Consider the following 19,936-nt stretch of genomic DNA (forward strand, 5'->3'; position numbering starts at 1 on the left):
ACTTAAGTAAAATTATTTCCCTCCCATTATCTATGTGCTGCCGATCTCTGCAGATCATATTAGCAGTCAGTATAGTGTCAGATCACAATGTCAAGCAAGAGGTCGCATGCATTATGTGGATTTAATCTGCCCACTGAAACCTCCGGCTGCCCTGGAAGGCTTTTCTAAAGCCCTGTCACTCGACTGACCCAATTCCCTATGATGGGCTCAGCCTGGTGGGAAAGCTGTTTGTTTCATTTTGATAACTTCCTACCTTTGCCACCTGAGGTCGTCCAAAGCAAGCAGCATAATGTAGTGAAGATGACCTTTGCCCCCTATTCACATCTGCTCCTCGCTCACACAGAAACTCCACCTATGAATAGCATTCACAGAGTTACAACCAGCGGTATACTATAAGCTAACAACTTTATTAAAGAAAATGCTCACCATCTCCTGAGTGCCAAAAGCAGAAGCCCAGTTCAGAAGGGTCTGGCCAACATCATCCATGAAATTTACTTCAAATGCTGACAGATAAACATAAAAAAAAAAAAACTAATTAGAAGCCGCAATGGGATTTTTTGTAATCATTTTCTTGGAGCTCATTAAGAGACACAAGAAATCTTTTCCTTTCAGCTATACCATTACCTACAGAAGGTTTGGACACTGGCAAAGAAAAAGACCATGTGCAGCCCAGGGTAGTACAAAAACAGCCCACCTGCGGGGTGAGCAACATAGCAAATAATGCTAGCAGGCACAAGAAAAAAACAAAACAAAACAAAACAAAACCAAAACAAAACTAGGGACAGTACAGTACCTTGAAAAAGTATTCATACCCCTTGAAATTTTCCACATTTTGTCATGTTACAATCAAAAACATAAATGTGGCACATAATTGTGAAGTGGAAGGAAAATGATAAATGTTTTTTAAAAATGTTTTACAAATAAATATGTGAAAAGTTTGGCGTGCATTTGTATTCAGCCCCCCTGAGTCAATACTTTGTAGAACCACCTTTCACTGCAATTACAGCTGCAAGTCTTTTTGGGGATGTCTCTACCAGCTTTCCACATCTAGAGAGTGACATTTTTGCTCATTCTTCTTTTCAAAATAGCTCAAGCTCTGTCAGATGGGATGTACAGTTGCAGGATTCTGGGCAAAATGAGAATCACGATTTTTTTGCTTAGAATAAAAAGTATCACAATTCTCTCACGATTCTCGCAACGTAAAATCTTTCACAAAAAAAAAAAAAAAAAAAATTGGGCTAACTTTACTGGTTATTTTTTTTTTTTAATTCATTAAAAAAAATTGCATTTGAAAAGACTGCTGCGCAAATACAGTGTTACATAAAATATTGCAACCACCACCATTTTATTCTCTAGGGCCTCTACTAAAAAATATATATATATATATATATATATATATATATATATATATATATATGTGATTTTTGTACTCACCGTAAAATCCTTTTCTCTGAAGTTCATTGATGGACACAGCATCCTCATCTTGACCTTAGGGTTATATCGCCACCTTCAGGAGAGGACTAGGCAGAACATGTAAAAACAGCAAAACTGCATAGTACCGCCCAGGGTGCGGTCCTACTGGCTATAACCCCGCACAATGCATCCAGCAGCTCAGTTCGTCAAAAGCAGTACAAACATAAATAGGAGGGGTGGGTGCTGTGTCCGTCAATGAACTTCAGAGAAAAGGATTTTACGGCGAGTACAAAAATCCTATTTTCTCTTTCGTTCATTGACGGACACAGCATCTTCATCTTGACCTTAGGGACGTCCCCAAGCAGTGTCAAAAAACTAGGGGTGGGAACAGCAAGACAATAACTCCACCCATAACAACCAGAGCTCCTCAACGGAGGAGTTGCAACCTTAAACAGCCGCCTGCAAAACCTTGCGGCCGAAGCAAGCATCCAAAGATGCGCTCACATCAACCTTGTAAAATTTAGTGAAAGTGTGAACGGACAACCAGGTCGCCGCCATACACACCTGAGAAATGGATGCTTGATGTCGGAAAGCCCAGGAGGCACCAATTGCCCTGGTCGAATGCACCGTGACAGGAAAGGGGGGCGCCCGCCCCCTTAAGGCATAAGCCTGAACCACGATCTGTCTGATCCACCGAGAAATGGTGGCCGACGAGACCGCCAGGCCCTTCTTCGGACCAGCCACTGATACAAACCTCCGACCTCTGAAAAGGAGCCGTAGCAGACAGATACACCCGCAGAGCCCGGAACATGTCCAAGGAATGCAAAGCAACCTCTTTGGGGTGTGACGGCCGAGGACATAAGGACAGAAACACAATGCCCTCATTTAGATGAAAGGCCGAAACCACCTTTGGAAGAAACGAAGGCTGCGGGCGCAGCACCGCCTTATCCTTGTGGAGGACCAAGTAGGGAGATTTGCATGACAAGGCGGCCAACTCAGAAACCATCCTGGCAGATGTAATCGCCACAAGAAACACTACTTTCTGAGAGAGTGTCAATAAGGGGATCTCCCTAATGTTTTCAAATGGCAGTTTCTGAAGCACTGAGAGCACCAGATTCAAATCCAGAGGAGGCAGCGGTGGTCGAACTGGAGGGGCCACACGTCGAACCCTCTGAACAAATGTACTCACCAATAAATGAGTCGCCAAAGGTCGCTGAAAAAATACAGCCAAAGCTGATACCTGCCCCTTAAATGGTGCTTAAGGCAAGTTTCTGATCCACTCCTCGCTGCAAAAACAGCAGGATCCTGTAAAATGAATATGTACGTGGACGCCACCCCATCTCCTCACACATGGAGATGTAGGCCATCCACGTACGATGATAAATCTTTCAAGAAGATGACTTCCGTGCCCTCAGCATAGTGGAGATTACCGAATCCGACAGACCTCGGTCCCTTAGCACCTGGCTTTCAACAGCCACGCCATTAAAGCCAGCGACTGTAAAGCAGGATGAAGTATTGGACCTTGCGACAGAAGGTCCTCTCGTATCGGCAGCTGCCAAGGAACATCCGCCACCATTCGTAGTATGTCAGCATACCAAGGACGCCAAGGCCAATCTGGGGCAAACAGAATCACGGGAATCCCCTCGGCCTCCACTCTGTGAAGCAGACGTGGTAAAAGTTTGAGTGGGGGGGGGGGGGCATAAATCAGTCGATAATGCCCCCATGGAGCCATGGGAGCCACCAACGCGTCTGCTGCCCAGGGATCTTTTGACCTGGCCACAAACCTCTGTACCTTCCGATTGAGTCGAGAAGCCAGGAGATCCACGTCTGGCGTGCTCCACCTTAGGCAAAGGAGCCGAAATACATCTGGATGTAGCAACCATTCCCCTTGGTCCAGCATCCGATGACTTAGGTAGTCCGCTTGCCAGTTTTCTACGCCCAGAATATACACAGCCGACAGAGCCGGCACACGCTGCTCTGCCCACCGCAGGATTCAGATCTACCATGGTTCGCATCCTTCCTACAAAATCGGTCACAGACTGTGAAACTAGGAGCCTTCACCTCTGAAACTCGGGCAATTTCTTGTGGAGTTCCTCAAGGTTCACCCTTATCACCAGTGCTCTTTAACATCTACAGCCATCCACTCCTCCAAATCATTAGAAAATCCGACCTCTGCTTCCACTCATATGCTGATGACACCCAATTCTACTTTCGCATCACCGATCAAAAAGACCACTACCAGCAACTAGAAAAATACCTCATATTGATAGATGACCACAAGTTCCCTCAAACTCAACGGATCCAAAACAGAGCTCGTTCTCCTCCACGCAAACCGTAATACAAAAACTAAGAACCCTTAGACACCACCCACCATCCTTGGACAGACCATCTCCCCAAGCACCAAAGCTAAAAGTTTCAGAGTCATCTTTGACTCAGAAATGAGGATGGATGCACAAAAAGGATCGGTAGTCAGTGGATCTCACCATCTCCTTCGCCTACTACGTAGACTCATCCCCTTCATTCCAGAAGACGACAAAGCAGCAGTAGTTGGAACAATCATCAATTCCCGGCTCGACTACGCAAACTCCCTCTACATAGGACTACCTAAATTCCAGATTGCACGCCTACAAGTCATCCAAAACACTGCAGCAAGACTGGTAACAGGAAAAAAACCCTGGGAATCCATCTCCCCATCCCTGAGGAGCCTACATTGGCTAACCATAAAAGACCGGATCATCTTCAAGACCCTCTGCCTCATAACCCTACCCATAAATGCACTCAAGGAAACGCTCCACAATACCGATGCGAGAAAATAAAAAACACTACACACCTAAGCGCAGTCTTCGATCAACCAACCAAAACCTCCTCCTCATTCCCAAGTCCCGCTTCAAATCAAAGGGAGAACGGACCACGGTTATGGAACGCTCTACCCACCAACATCCGCAAGGAAGAAAATCATCGGGCCTTCAGAAAAAAACTCAAGACCCATCTCTTCTAAGAAACAGGACTAACAGCACAGATCAAGCGCCTTGAGTCGATTCAGTTCGCATTTGTAGCGCTATACAAATCTTTCATTCATTCAAGCGACCTTTAGTGCTGCAGCCGAGCTCCTTGTTCCTCCTTGATGGTTGACATACGCCACTACCGTGGCGTTGTCTGACTGGATCCTGACCGGACGCCCCTGCATCCTCTGTGACCACAAGGAGAGGCACCGCCTGATTGCTCGAAGTTCCAGCACATTGATCAGCAGGTGGGATTCTTCCTGCGTCCAGCGACCCTGGGCTGACTGCACGCCCCAAACTCCCCTCCAACCAGTCAGGCTGGCGTCCGTTGTGATCACCATCCAATGAAGAGGAAGGAACGACTTCCCGGACCGAAGGGCCAGAGACCCCAGCCACCAGAGCAGGGAATCCCTGACTAGCTGGCTCACCTGAATTTGACAATCCAGAGATAACGGAGATTTGTCCCATTTGGACAGGATCTCTTTTTGCAAGACTCGAGTGTGGAATTGAGCATACGGTACCGCCTTGAAAGTGGCTACCATGAGACCCAGGACTCGCATGCAAAAACGCAGCGACAACCACCTGCGGGACACCAACAACTTCACCGCAGCTTGAAGTGTCTGCAGCTTGTCCGAAGGGAGAAAGACTCTCGCCTCTGAGGAGTCCAGAAGCAAGCCTAGGTACTCCAGGCATTGAGTCGACACCAAAACCCACTTCTGGAGGTTCAATACCCAACCAAACTCCCAAAGAGTTTGCATGGTGATTGCCAAATCCTCCCTTAATTCTGAGGCGGAAGCTGCTCTCACAAGGGGGTCGTCCAGGTACCCCATGATTGCGATCCCTTGCTGCCTTAACAAAGCCAGAATTGGGGCTAGCACCTTGGTGAAGACCCTTGGTGCCGACGCCAGGCCAAAAGGAAGAGCTACAAACTGGTAGTGCTTGTCCCCGACCACAAATCGCAGAAACCTCTGATGCCTGACGAATATGGGGACATGCAAGTATGCGTCCTTGATGTCCAGGGACGCCAGGAAATCCCCCTGATGGAGTGCCGCGACCACAGAGCGAACTGATTCCATCCTGAACCTTTTTACTTTCACAAAGCTGTTGAGGGCCTTGAGATCCAGGACCGGACAGACCCCTTCCTTCTTTGGGACTACAAACAGATTAGAGTAGAATCCCTAAAACCTAAGAAGATGAAGGTTGGAGGGAAAAAATCTGTTTGGCGGACAAGAAAAACTCTACCTTGTATCCTGATGAAACCAGTTCGCAGACCCACTGGTTGGAAATTAGGGAGGTCCACCGAGCTGCAAACTCCTGAAGGCGACCCCCCACCCGAGAGTCGGGCGGGGGTAAACCTTCATGCAGTAACAGATTTGCTCGCAGGCTTGTTTGGCTTGCTTTTGCCCCTCAGCGGGCACCTTGTCAGACTGGGAATGCTTACCTGCCGACCCGGGCGGACGAAAAATCCGCTTGTGAGTGGAAAAGGAGGGCCCTTGCCTACGGTGTGGCTCCTTACCTTTCCTGGACTGTGGGAGCAACGTACTCTTACCCCCGGTAACATTCTTAATAATGTCATCCAGCGAGGCTCCAAACAGCCTCTCTCCCTGGAAGGGCAAATACGTCAGTGCTTTCTTAGATGCCTGATCCGCAGACCAGCATTTTAGCCAAATCAGGCAACGTAGCACCACAGCTGATGCTGAGGCTCTCGAGAGCAAGGGGGCCGTATCTAAGGCCGCATCACAGACATACTTAAGGCCCTGCACCAACTGGCGGACCGGGGAAGCCTGTTGCTTCTCCAACTAACGGTGCAACAATTTAGCCCATTCGGTAAGCGTCTGGGACACCAGGGCCGTGGTCAACACTGGCCGCAAAGCTGACACCACCACCGTAAACATGGACCGAGCAACCGCCTCGGCCCTCCTGTCGGCAGGGTCCTTAAAAGCAAGGGTCCCTTCCACCGGAATTGTGGTTACTTTATTTAACCTGGATACCGGGGGTCAACAACCGGAGGAGATGTCCATTTCTTCAGGAAACTCTTTTCAAAGGGGTAACGCACCGCCATGCGTCTCGGGACTAAAAAGGCCGCTGCGGGCATTCCCACTCCTTGTAAATAAACTTATCAAAATAAGCTAGGTAAGGAAACACCTTAGCTGTGCGGGCCGGCCGGTGGGACCCAAAAGGGAACGACACCTCTGCAGATGCCCTCGCCGTATCCTCCAACTTTAGGGTACCACGAAGTCATTCTCACTGTCCGATCGGTCCTGGTCTGCATCATCTGAAACTTCAGAACAGGGGCCACCTGCCACAGCGGGACCCGAGTCTGAATCAGAGCTTTCCCCAGAAGACAGTGGGGGAGGGGGCGTTTTTTACCCGCCTTGCGCCGCTTCCACCCTGGAAACAAAGGACTCCAGGACCGCCGACAGAGAGTCCATCGGCACCGCAGGTGCAGGGGAACCGGTTGCCAGAACAGGGATGCCTGGGGAAGAAGCGCTAGCTTCTGACGCCATGCTGATCCACACTCGCCTATCACCACTTAGAGACCTAAGGCAAGTCACACAAAATGCCCACCCTTCTAGCTGCCACAGACTGAGGGGCCCCCCCCGTATGACTCACCTAGGTACTGCGCTGTGCTGCCGTCCACTCTCCCGTGTCAGCCACGAGGTGTTCTGTGTAAAATTTGCGCTGTTCCAGAAAGAAACGGTCACCCAGCGCTTGAGGCAAAACAAGCTGAGTCCACTAGAAAATGGCTGCCTCAGCAAAAACATCTGAGGGCGCCGGAAAAATGGCCGCCGGACTTCCAGAAAATGGCCCATGGCCCAAAAAACTGGAAAAAGGATGAGCGGACCACCAACACCCAGCGCAGCCCCCTGCCAGGAGTCAGAGCCCACCCCGGAGGACCCCCGGCCAGGTATGTGCACCGCACCCCCATATGCCCAGTCACACAGCGGCCCATAGTATGGGGAGGAGGGAAAGGGACAGAGAGAAAAGAAAGGGAGAATGAGAGACCCCCCTAGTCTACCTCCCAGGGAATGCCCAGCTGCTCCATCCTGCCGAGATAGGTGGAACCATACTTACCCCTCCTGCAGGGACTGCTGGACGCATTCCACAGACAGACCCATCACCCGAGCAGTACGGGGTGGCTGTTGGCCACGGCACACTGTGACACGGACAGCAGTAGCCGGGTCATATGTGTGCCCCGGAGCACATAGCTCACCGGCCGCCCCTGGATCAGAGGGGGCCTGTCTTGGCCGACCCAGCGCGTAGCTAAGGTCTGCTCACGCTTGAAGGCCAGGCTGGGGAGACTACCAGGATCTATATTATCCAGCCTGTCACCCAGCCCGGCTGTTGATTATAAATCACAGGAATCAAAAATGCAGAAAAAAGAAAAAATTCTCAGGACCAATGGTCCCCACCGGGAGCCAGGTCCTTCTCCTACACTAGGCAGAAAAAAACTGAGCTGCTGGATGCAGTGTGAGGGGTTAAAGTCAGTAAGACCGCCCCCTGGGCGGTACTGTGCAGTCCATCAACTCTGACTCGTTTCCCTGTCCCTGCTGAAGATAATCATCCCTACAACATGATGCTGCCACCATGTTTCACGGTTGGGACGGTGCATTCAGGGTGATGTGCAGTGTTAGTTTTCTGCCACACAGTGTTTTGCTTTTAGGCCAAAAAGTAACATTTTGGTCTCATCTGACCAAAGCACCTTCTTCCACATGTTTGTTGTGTCCCCCCACATGGCTTCTCACAAACTGCAAATGGGACTTCTTATGACTTTCTTTCAGCAATGGCTTTCTTCTTGCCACTCTTCAATAAAGGACAGATTTGTGGAGTGCACGAATAATAGTTGTCCTGTGGACAGATTCTCTCAACTGAGCTGTGGATTTCTGCAGCTCCTCCAGAGTTACCATGTGCCTCTTGGCTGCTTCTCTGATTAATGCTCTCCTTGACCAGCCTGTCAGTTTAGGTTAAAAGCCATGTCTTGGTAGGTTTGCAGTTGTGCCACACTCTCCATTTCTGGATGATGGATTGGACAGTGCTCTGTGAGATGTTTAAAGCTTGGGATATTTTTTTTATAACCTAACCCTGCTTTAAACTTCTCCACAACTTTATCCCTGATCTGTCTGGTGTGTTCCTTGGACTTCATGATGCGGTTTATTCACCAAGGTTCCCTGACAAACCACTGAGGGATTCACAGAACAGCTGTATCTATACTGAGATTCAATTACACACAGGTGGACTCCATGTACTAATTAGGTGACTTCTGAAGGCCATTGGTTCCACTAGATTTTAGTTAGGGACACCAGAGTAAACGGGGGCTGAATACAATTGCACGCCACACTTTTAAGATATTAAACCATTTATCATTTTCCTTCCACTTCACAATTATGTGGCACTTTGTGTTGGTATATCACAAAAAAATCAAGGGGTATAAATACTTTTTCAAGCCACTGTATATGAAAAAACTGCACTTAGTGCAAACAAGTGAACCATAAAAATCAGAAGTTTAAAAAGTGATAATATATTAGGGCAGCTGCAGTCACTAATATTAGAATATCAACAGGTGCAAAATTGCAATGTGTTGCACTGTCCCCTCCGAATCAATAACCCATATAATATGAATAATTAATAGTGCAAAATTCCACATGAAAACAATAATTGAACAAAACTAAACATATAACAGTAAAATCAGCTACTGTGAAGAACAATTTGAAGTGAAGACCATTCATTAGTAAAGCAACATATAGTCCATGAAAGTCTGTGAAAAACTTGCGTGACAACACACAGGAGTAGCGTTTCTCTCCTCAGAAATTAAAGAGGTCTGACAGTGCCTATCCTATATTCCAATATTACCAACTGTAGTCAGATTAGAACAACCTTTGCCACTCAAGACCATATCTATTAAACAGAAGAGAACAGAAAAGACCTCCCAGCATAGTATAAAGCAACTAGAGATGCACTGAAATTTCTGCAGCCAAAAAATATCATCCGAAAATGGCCTTCAGAAAAAGGTGCCGATAATTATGTAGAAAATACACTCGATTTTACCGTGCTTATGGTGTGTTTTTCATAGGTCATGTGACTCAAAAACATAACAGGTGCGTTTACTGATGCGTTCTTGCTGCTTTTTTAATTCATTTCAACAGGGAGGTGCGTTTTTGGTGTGTTTTTTTTAACGGATCAAAAATGCAGCAAGCAAGATTTTTAACACCACAACGGTAGTACAACAGACCAGTGTGAAGATATACATAGAATTTAAAGGGATGCATTCTTCTTGATCTGTTCTTGCACTAAAGTTGCTGATAATGGCCGACAAATTCATAGTCATTTAACATCATGATCTTAATTAAAAAGTCGAATACAATTATATAAAAAAAAAAAAAAAATAACCACTTGCCGACCGCCTCATGCAGATATACTGTGGCAGAATGGCACAGGCAGGCAGAGTAACGTATGGGTGCGTTACTCCCCTCCCGTGGGCGGGGGGCGCATCGAGGCGGTCGGCATTGTTCCAGGAGCGTTCCGTGCTGAGAGGGAGGCCATTGATTCATGGCCACCCCCTCGCAATCGCTCCTGGCAAATGAGAAGCTTCCTCTGCTTCTGTAATGTAAACAGAAGCAGAGGAAATTATGTCATCTCTCCTCGTGAAGCCTTTTCGTTCCGGCTTCCGAGGAGAGAAGACATCTACTGTGAGTCTGCACCAACACTACACTGACACTAGCACACATAGGCACATAACCACCAACCCCCCCCCCCCCCCCCCCCGATCACACCCCCTGTCACAGTGACACCAATAGCAGTTTTTTTTTACCGATTACTGCATTGGTGTCATTTGTGACTGTTATAAGTGATAGGGCAGTTAGTGGTAGGCCCCTTTAGGTCTAGGGTACCCCCCTAACCCCCCTAATAAAGGTTTAACCCCTTGATCACCCCCCAGTTAAACCCTGTCACCAGGGTCACTAAGCGATCTTTTTTCTGATCGCCGTATTAGTGTCACAGGTGACGCTAGGTAGCCAGGTAAGTATTTACGTTCACCGTCAGCTTTTTATAGCATCAGGTACCCCCATATACTACCCAATAAAGGTTTTAACCCCCTGATTTCCCCCCTAGTTAACCCTTTCACCAGTGATCACCGTATAACTGTCACGGGTGATGCTGGTTAGTTAGTTTGTTTTTTATAGTGTCAGGGCACCCGCTGTTTATTACCTAATAAAGGTTTAACCCCTGATCGTCCGGCAGGTGATATCAGTTTTAGGGTCAGATAGGGTCTGCGTCGCCCCAGGCAGCATCAGGTTAGTGCCAGTACCGCTAACACCCACGCACGCAGCATACACCTCCCTTAGTGGTATAGTATCTGAACGGATCGATATCTGATCAGATCTATACTAGCGTCCCCAGCAGTTTAGGGTTCCCAAAAACGCAGTGTTGTTAGCGGGATCAGCCCAGATACCTGCTAGCACCTGCGTTTTGCCCCTCCGCCCAGCCCAGCCCACCAAAGTGCAGCATCGATCGATCACTGTCACATACAAAACACATAACTGCAGCGTTCGCAGAGTCAGGTCTGATCCCTGCAATCGCTAACATTTTTTTTCGTAGCGTTTGAAACAGTCGCTAACAGTCAAGAGCTTTTTTTACCTGTGAGTCTCACTAGTGTACCACTAAATTTATAGCCCAAAATGGCGAATCGAAGGTACACTAGTGAAGAAGCCTACACGTTTCTGAACATGACAGATAGTGAAGAGGAAGTCACTCATCTGTCAAATTCAGGCTCCGAATACGATTCTGTAGATGACAGCAGCTCCATGACAGAGCTCTGATGACAGATTTGTGGTCCCTGCCAAGGTCAGGCGTACCAGACCCCAATCTTCTTCTGCTGTTGAGGTGCAAGAACCGCGGGGCTCTCGCATGGAGCAGAGAAGTACTAGTGCTGCTCATCCTTCTGGTAAACCGGCAAGCACCAGGGGCCTAATACACCCTGGTCGTAGTCAAACCAGCACTGCAGTAACACGTGGTGACGTGGCGAGTCCCATAAGTGCAGTTCAAGCTGGTGAGGTGGCAAGTACAAGTAGTGTCCCGCTGCCACCAAGAAGACAAAGACAAGCCCATAGTGACCTCCCTGCTGCATTCGCCAATCCTAATTGGGAACCCACCACTTCTGCAGCACCCGTACTTCCCCCATTCATTGGCCAACCCGGCATTCAGGTGGAAACAGTTGACTTTATGCCACTTGATTTTTATTCGCTGTTTTCACCAAAGACCTCTAAAGAACTATTGTGGACCAAAGTTATTTGTATGCTGGTCAATACATCGCCACTAATCCTCAGTCCTCCCTTGCCAGAGATTGAAAACCAATTACGGTTTCCGAAATTAAGATTTTTCTGGGCATGTCCCTCGACATGGGCATAGTTAAAATGAGTACATTGTATATTGGTACGCTGACCCAATTTACCATATGCCGTGTTCTCTGCCTCCATGACCAGGGCACGATACAAGCAGATCTTGTGGTTCATGCATTTCAACAACAATGAACTCTGTCGTCCTCATAGAAAACCTGGATACGATTGGCTCTACAAAATTCGGCCCCTCGTAAACCACTTCAACCAACGTTTTGCAGACTTGTTTACTCCCCCATCAAGTTGTCTGCGTTGATGAGTCCCTGATTACGTTTTCTGGCCGCTTGTCTTTCAAACAGTATCTTCCCAGCAAGCATGCCAGATACGGGATCAAGATGTATAAGCTCTGTGACAGGGCCACAGGCTATACATGTAGTTTTATGGTTTACGAGGGAAAAGATAGCCACGTAGAGATGGAGAACTGCCCATATTACATAGGGAGCGCTGGCAAGATTGTGTGGGACTTGGTGTCACCATTCGGAAAGGGGTACCATTTGTATGTGGACAATTGTTACACGAACGTGCCACTTTTTTGTCACTTGTTTGATCATCAGATTGGAGCATGTGGCACCGTGCGACCTAATCTCTGGGGCTTTCCCCAGCGGCTTGTAGATTCCTGTCTTAGGCTGGGGGAGAGAGCCTGCTTCAAGTGTAATAATTTGCTCGCTGTGAAGTGGAGGGGTAATAAGAATGTTTTCGTTCTTACCTCCCTTCATGCAGACACGACGGTTCAAATTCCTACGGTGAGTGGTGTTGTGGAGAAACCCCTCTGTGTCCATGAATATAACCAAAATATGGGAGTGGTGGACCTTAACGACCAGTTGTTGGCGCCGTACCTAGTTGCCCATAAGGCCAGATGCTGGTACAAGAAAGTGTCTGTTTATTTATTTCAATTGGCTTTGCTGAACGCTCGTGTGCTATACAGAGCTTCAGGACGGACTGGATCCTTCCTTAAATTCCAGGAAGAGATCATCAGAGCCCTTCTGTTTCCAGACGGTGCTCCACTTCACCTTCCCAATCCAAATGCAGTAAGCCGGCTGCATGAGAGGTATTTTCGTTATGTCCTCCCGAGTACCCCTACCCAACGAACCCCGCAAAGAAGATGTCATGTCTGCAGCAAGCGCGGATATAGGCGTGACACCCGCTATTATTGTCCCTCCTGTCCTGACAATCCTGGTCTTTGCATTGGTGAATGTTTTGAACGCTACTATACACTAGTTGAGTGTTAGCGTAGGGTACAGCACTGCACAGACTAGGACACACTTTCACAGGGTCTCCCAAGATGCCATCGCATTTTGAGAGACCCGAACCTTTAACCGTTACAGTTACAACAGTCAAAAAAAAAAAAAGCGTAAAAACAAACAAAAAAAATATATAAAATGAAAAAAAACAAAAATAGTTGTTTTATTGTTCTCTCTCCCTATTGTTCTGCTCTTTTTTACTGTATTCTATTCTGCAGTGTTTTATTGTCATTATGTTTTATCATGTTTGCTTTTCAGGTATGCAATTTTTATACTTTACTGTTTACTGTGCTTTATTGGTAACCATTTTTTTGTTTTCAGGTACACCATTCAGTTGCAGCACGAATTTATTTATCTTGACAGCAACAGTGTTTGCTCCCACGATACATAAAGCCATGACTCCAGCGCTGTCGGAGGTGATTTCACCACCACAGTTAAAAACAAAACGGTGCATGTATGCCCATCATTAGAAGTGGGTGGATGAAGTGGGGTATTCTAATGGTGGGCATACCCACTGATCAATCTCTATTTTTCGTTCAGCCCACAGGCTGCATGAAAAAAAAGATTACAATATATGCCCAACAAGGACCAGCAACGTACTGGCATGTTGCTAAACTTTGAGTGGTTATACCAGAATGATGCCACATGTGAGACTTTTTGGGAGCCTGGCCGTGTATGGGACCCCGAAAACCAAGCACCGTCTTCAGGCTTTCTAAGGGTGATTTCACGCCTCACTGCTTATCACAGTTTCAGAGGCCATGGAATGCCCAGATGGCACAACCCCCCCAAATGACCCCATTTTGGAAAGTAGACACCCCAAGCTATTTGCTGAGAGGTATGGTATTTTGCAGATCTCGCTTTTTGTCACAAAGTTTTGAAAATTTAAAAAAAAAAATTTTTTTTTTTCCTTTTCTTTCTTCATTTTCAAAAACAAATGAGAGCTGCAAAATACTCACCATGCCTCTCAGCAAATAGCTTGGGGTGTCTACTTTCCAAAATGGGGCAATTTGGGGGGGGGGGGGGGTTGTGCTATCTTGGCATTTTATGGCCTTCAAAACTGTGATAGGTAGTGAGGAGTGAAATCAAAAATTTACGCCCTTAGAAATCCTGAAGGCAGTGCTCGATTTTCAGTGCCCCATACATGGCTAGGCTCCCAAAAAGACCCACACACGTGGTATCCCCGTACTAAGGAGAAGTAGCAAAATGTATTTTGGGGTGCAATTCCACATATAACCATGGCATGTGTGAGCAATATATCATTTAGTGACAACTTTTTGTAAAAAATTTTTTTTTTGTCATTATTCAATCACTTGGGACAAAAAAATTAAATATTCAATGGGCTCAACATGCCTCTCACCAATTTGCTTGGGGTGTCTACTTTCCAAAATGGGTCATTTGGGGGGGGGGGGTTGTATTTCCCTGCCATTTTAGCACAGGAAATGAGATAGGCACTCAAACTAAAAGCGGTGTAAATTCCAGGAAATGTACCATAGTTTGTAGACGCTATAACTTTTGCGCAAACCAATAAATATACACTTAATGACATTTTTTTTTACCAAAGACATGTGGCTGAATACACTTTGGTCTAAATGTATGACTAAAATTGAGTTTATTGGATTTTTCTTATAACAAAAAGTAGAAAATATAATTTTTTTCAAAATCGTCAGTCTTTTTCCGTTTATATCGCAAAGAAGAAAAATCGCAGAGGCAATCAAATACCATCAAAAGAAAGCTCTATTTATGGGGAAAAAACGGACGCAAATTTCGTTTGGGTAAAACATTGCATGACCGCGCAATTATCAGTTAAAGCAGCGCAGTGCCAAATTGTAAAAAGTCCTCTGGTCTTTAGGCAGCCAAAAGGTCCGGGGCTTGAGTGGTTAAACTGTAATTTTTGGCTCCGGTACCAAAACTTTCATTCGGTGCACCTCTAAGGCCCCTTTCACACTTGTGCGACTTGTCCTGCAACCTGGAACTGCAAAATCACATGAAAAGTCGTACCCCATGGTTTCAGAAAATTCAAAGTGTGGCGCTATAAGCTCCGTAAATATGTAACAAATAAATATATCAAAATGATACGAAAATCCTATAAATTAGGTGACTTCAAAACAAACATTTCAGTGTGAACCAGAATGTGCCACGTGAACAAATATAACAGTGACTAGTGAACAAAGTAATAAAACTTATATGCATTCACCAATTCAAATGGTAAGTGAAAAAACATCAGAAATGATATTATATATAAAGTCCATATCACAATAGGTGAAATATAAATGGAAAAAGGCAAAAAGTCTGTGGTAACAATGCATAGGCGATGATGAACAGGTGTCTCCTTGAACATGCAGAGGGATTGTTTAGACCCGGCAACCTGGCAGGTAAATGGACCGTAGGGAGACCAGAAGTGCACGGAAGGTTGAAATCAGTGCCAGGACCATCACCAGAAATTATGGAGGCTTACCAGAAATAGTGGCCTGAAATAGCATATGCCATACAGGTCAAAAAGGCTGGATGACCAACGGGTCTGGATATTTTATCTGGTCAGATGTCATCACCACACAGAAAGGGGGAAATTATCAGCACGGCTTCCTCATTAATGGATACACCACCATAAGCCAAGCGAATGATTCGTGTTGCATGTGAGGAGTAAAAACACTCACACAGCGTGATAACGTTTAAACTTGGATTTATTAAAAATTAAGAATAAAAAACAAACTCACATTTTCAGAAGATAGGAATAGCATGTAAATCGTATAGCGGCAGTCGTGAGGGGTCCACCCGACATGTTTCAACTAAACAGTCATCATCAGATGATGACTGTTTAGTCGAAACATGTCGGGTGGACCCCTCACGACTGCCGCTATACGATTTATCCAAGTTTAAACGTTATCACGCTATGTGAGTGTTTTTACTCCTCACATGCAACACGAATCATTCGCTTGGCTTATGGTGGTGTATCCATTAATGAGGAAGCCGTGCTGATAATTTCCCCCTTTCTGTGTGGTGATGACATCTGACCAGATAAAATATCCAGACCCGTTGGTCATCCAGCCTTTTTGACCTGTATGGCATATGCTATTTCAGGCCACTATTTCTGGTAAGCCTCCATAATTTCTGGTGATGGTCCTGGCACTGATTTCAACCTTCCGTGCACTTCTGGTCTCCCTACGGTCCATTTACCTACCAGGTTGCCGGGTCTAAACAATCCCTCTGCATGTTCAGGAGACACCTGTTCATCATTGCCTATGCACTGTTACCACAGACTTTTTGCCTTTTTCCATTTATATTTCACCTATTGTGATATGGACTTTATATATAATATCATTTCTGATGTTTTTTCACTTACCATTTGAATTGGTGAATGCATATAAGTGTTATTACTTTGTTCACTAGTCACTGTTATATTTGTTCACACTGAAATGTTTGTTTTGAAGTCACCTAATTTATAGGATTTTTGTATCATTTTGATATATTTATTTATTACATATTTACGGAGCTTATAGCGCCACACTTTGAATTTTCTGTTGTCATTTTGATCCTGAGTCTACGGGTGTGTTGGCTGCTGTTTTAGTTTACTTTCAGAGCAGCGCTGTACTTATCCTTTTCTATATAGTAACCCATGGTTTCCAATGAGTACCATTCATATCTGTGCGACTAAGCTGCAGCGACTTCAAAATAGTCACTGCACTACTTTGGTCTGATTTTGATGCGACTTGAGGTCCATAGACCTCAAGATTACACAGGAATGGCTTCAAATTGCGTCAAAGTTGCTTTCAGTTCGCAACTTTCAGTTCGTACAAGTGTGAAAGGGGCCTAAAAGCAACACTATATTGTAAAAATAAAAGGTACTCACAAAACACAATACAGAGACAGCATATAAATAAAACAACTCTCTCCCGAGCGGACATGACGACCTCAGCAATGCTAGTTTGAAGGCGGTCATCATGTTGGCGTTACCTGGTGTTCCGCTGGAGATGTTTTTTCCTGGTGATATGCCCTGATCAAGCCACTTTAAGTGCATCTGCAAATTTTAGATTCATTAAAGACATTATGGGGAAATGGGAGCAAAATGTGGAATAGAATGAATAGCGCAAAATTGAGTATCGATAAATCAAGCGAATATGCCTTTAAATGTCAAAAGTCTACAGGTCAATGATGGTAACACTTGGTAATGGTTGCAGCTCCTCTTTACCCAGGGTCTTGAGAAAATCTAGCGCACATAAACAAAACAGAAGAGAGAGAAAAAGAGTTCCACCATCCTAGTGTAGCTTTAGTAGTAACTAAAAATGGTAAAAATAATAATAATAATAATAATAATGCACCACTGCAAAGAACAGGACAGCCAGAATGTAAAGGATACATCATTGCTCAGTCCCATTTGAAAAAGGAAATGGAGCCTGGTGACTAGCTGCAGAGTTCCCCAGGGAAGCAAAACAACGTGGAGAATCAGCTGGAATTTCCGGACTTGGTGGTGACGTGACACACTGACGCTGTTATGGGCGTGGCTACCAGTTTCAGGACTGTACACGTCCCTTTGTCAAGCCTATGTATCATAGGAAAGGAGGCATATATAGAGAGCACCAAGCAGCGGATCGGCTTGGACCAGGAACATGAATGAGTGGCATTTAGAAAGGATGCACGAACGGCATGTAATATCCCAGGCAGAAGATAACGAAAAAACAAACCTAAAAAGCCAAAGCAAAAATCCACTTGCCAAGGTTACAGGGAGTGCGTGTAAATACATACATACTATAGTTTTTTTTAAACAAAAATACACAACATAAATAGGCAAATAAGTAAACATAAAATGTATGTGTATAAAAAATAATAGATGCATCGTAAGGTACTCTAATCGTTGAACCTTATTAGATAAGCACCTGAAAGACCACAACACACAGGCATATACAATGTAATACAGACATAAAATCACACGCATAGGTTGGACTTGATGGACTTGTGTCTTTTTTCAACCTCACCAACTATGTAACCCTTAAAAGGAAAAGTTAACATGTACAGTAAATACAAAAATGTATTAACCTAAAACATAAAATGTATGGAACCTAACAATAAAACTGATAAAAAATTATGTAAAATATATGGAACCTGACAAAAAATTATAACACAATATGGAAGTCTATAAAAAAATACTGGACCCCTATTAGATTACTGTATTGACTTTTATTTCCCAGATGGCACCAATGTATTGAGAAATGAAATCCTTTAAGTCTCCCGCTCACAAGAGTATTTTGAAACTATTTTGAATTTGAATGTACGATGTTTGTGTTTTCGACACCGGAACATACCCCCCAAATTGATGAAAAAAAATTCCCTGACGCAAGATGCGTTAAACCCCTTTCATACGGGAGCTCCAATCAGGTCCACCTGTCAGTTTTTCAGACGGACATGATCAGACGCCCCATTCACTTCATTCCATTGGAAGTGTAGATAAATGCTAGAGCAGACAGCAGTCTGAAGATGGTCGTACAGAGACCTGGATGGAGAGCCGAGAGTACCTGGAGGCTGGAGCCACATGGATGTAACAGGGGATGTCACAGGGGCTCCTGAGGGAAAACGCTGAGCCGTGGAGCAAAAGATACAGGAGCACCACTGGCAGAGGGGCCCGACCCGAACCGTAGGGCAAGGGGTCCAATGAAGAGAGAGCAGCAACCGTAGCTACGGGAATTCTGGGGACCGGTAACCAACAGCTGCTCGGACTGTGTCTGATGCCCGGAAGTGATGTCACAGCCTTGCGGAAGTCAGACCAGGGGATCCAGAAACTATGGGCAAAGCCCTGCTGCTGAGACCGATCCGAAGTCCCTGATGCCAGAAAAGCAAGAAGGATCACACACTGCCGACAGGAGGAATTACACGCCCCTTCTTCAGGTTTTCAGTCTGGTCGGCAGGAAGTGGAGGATTAAATAGGAAAAATCTGCAAGTGAGGGAGCAGGCAGGGGAGAGGCTTAGCACCCTTGTCATCCATGATGCTCCACCCCCACATATAAACAATAAAATCACCCAGTACTCAAATATATATACACACACACAGTATCTCTAAAGTAGTGAGTGTACAGCTTGTGTACATTTTCTGTCCCCTCAAAATAACTCAACACACAGCCATTAATGTCTCAACCTCTGGCAACAAAAGTGAGTACACCCCTAAGTAAAAATTTGCAAATTGGGCCCAAAGTGTCAATATTTTGTGTGGCCACCATTATTTTCCAGCACTGCCTTAACCCTCTTGGGCATGGAGTTCACCAGAGCTTCACAGGTTGCCAGGTTCCACTCCTCCATGACAACATCACTGAGCTGGTGGATGGTAGATACCTTGCGTTCCTCCACCTTCTGTTTGAGGATGCCCCACAGATGCTCAACAGGGTTTAGGTCTGAAGACATGCTTGGCCAGTCCATCATCTTTACCCTCAGCTTTTTTAGCAAGGCAGTGGTCATCCTGGAGGTGTGTTTGGGGTCGTTATGTTGGAATGCTGCCCTGCGGCCCAGTCTCCAAAGGGAGGGGATCTTGCTTTGCTTCAGTATGTCACAGTACATGTTCCCTCAGTGAACTGTAGCTCCCCTGTGACGGCAGCACTAATGCAGCCCCAGACCATGACTTTCCTACCACCATGCTTGATTGTAGGCAAGACATACTTGTCTTTGTACTCCTCACCTGGTTGCCGCCACACACGCTTGACACTATCTGAACCAAATATGTTTATCTTGGTCTCATCAGACCACAGGACATGGTTCCAGTAATTCATGTCCTTAGTCTGCTTGTCTTCAGCAAACTGTTTGCAGGCCTTCTTGTGCATCTTTGGAAGAGGCTTCCTTCTAGGACAACAACCATGCAGACCAATTTGATGCAGTGTGCGACGTATGGTCTGAGCACTGACAGGCTGAC

At 45.7% G+C, this 19,936-nt stretch overlaps 1 protein-coding gene across 3 annotated transcripts in view; it reads right to left on the minus strand.

Moving 5' to 3' along the window:
• Positions 1–19,936, minus strand: part of HECTD1 (HECT domain E3 ubiquitin protein ligase 1) — a 261,585-nt gene that overhangs the window by 140,101 nt on the left and 101,548 nt on the right. For all 3 annotated transcript variants that reach the window (XM_073609172.1, XM_073609173.1, XM_073609171.1), the window contains exons 7-8: positions 427–503; positions 254–352 (exon numbers count right to left, since the gene is read on the minus strand). In XM_073609172.1, coding sequence (XP_073465273.1) covers positions 254–352; positions 427–503 — 176 coding nt within the window. The remainder of the gene's footprint in view (positions 1–253; positions 353–426; positions 504–19,936) is intronic.

This window comes from Aquarana catesbeiana, linkage group LG13, assembly GCF_042186555.1.
Source record: "Aquarana catesbeiana isolate 2022-GZ linkage group LG13, ASM4218655v1, whole genome shotgun sequence".
In the NCBI taxonomy this organism is placed as follows: Eukaryota; Metazoa; Chordata; class Amphibia; order Anura; family Ranidae; genus Aquarana; species Aquarana catesbeiana.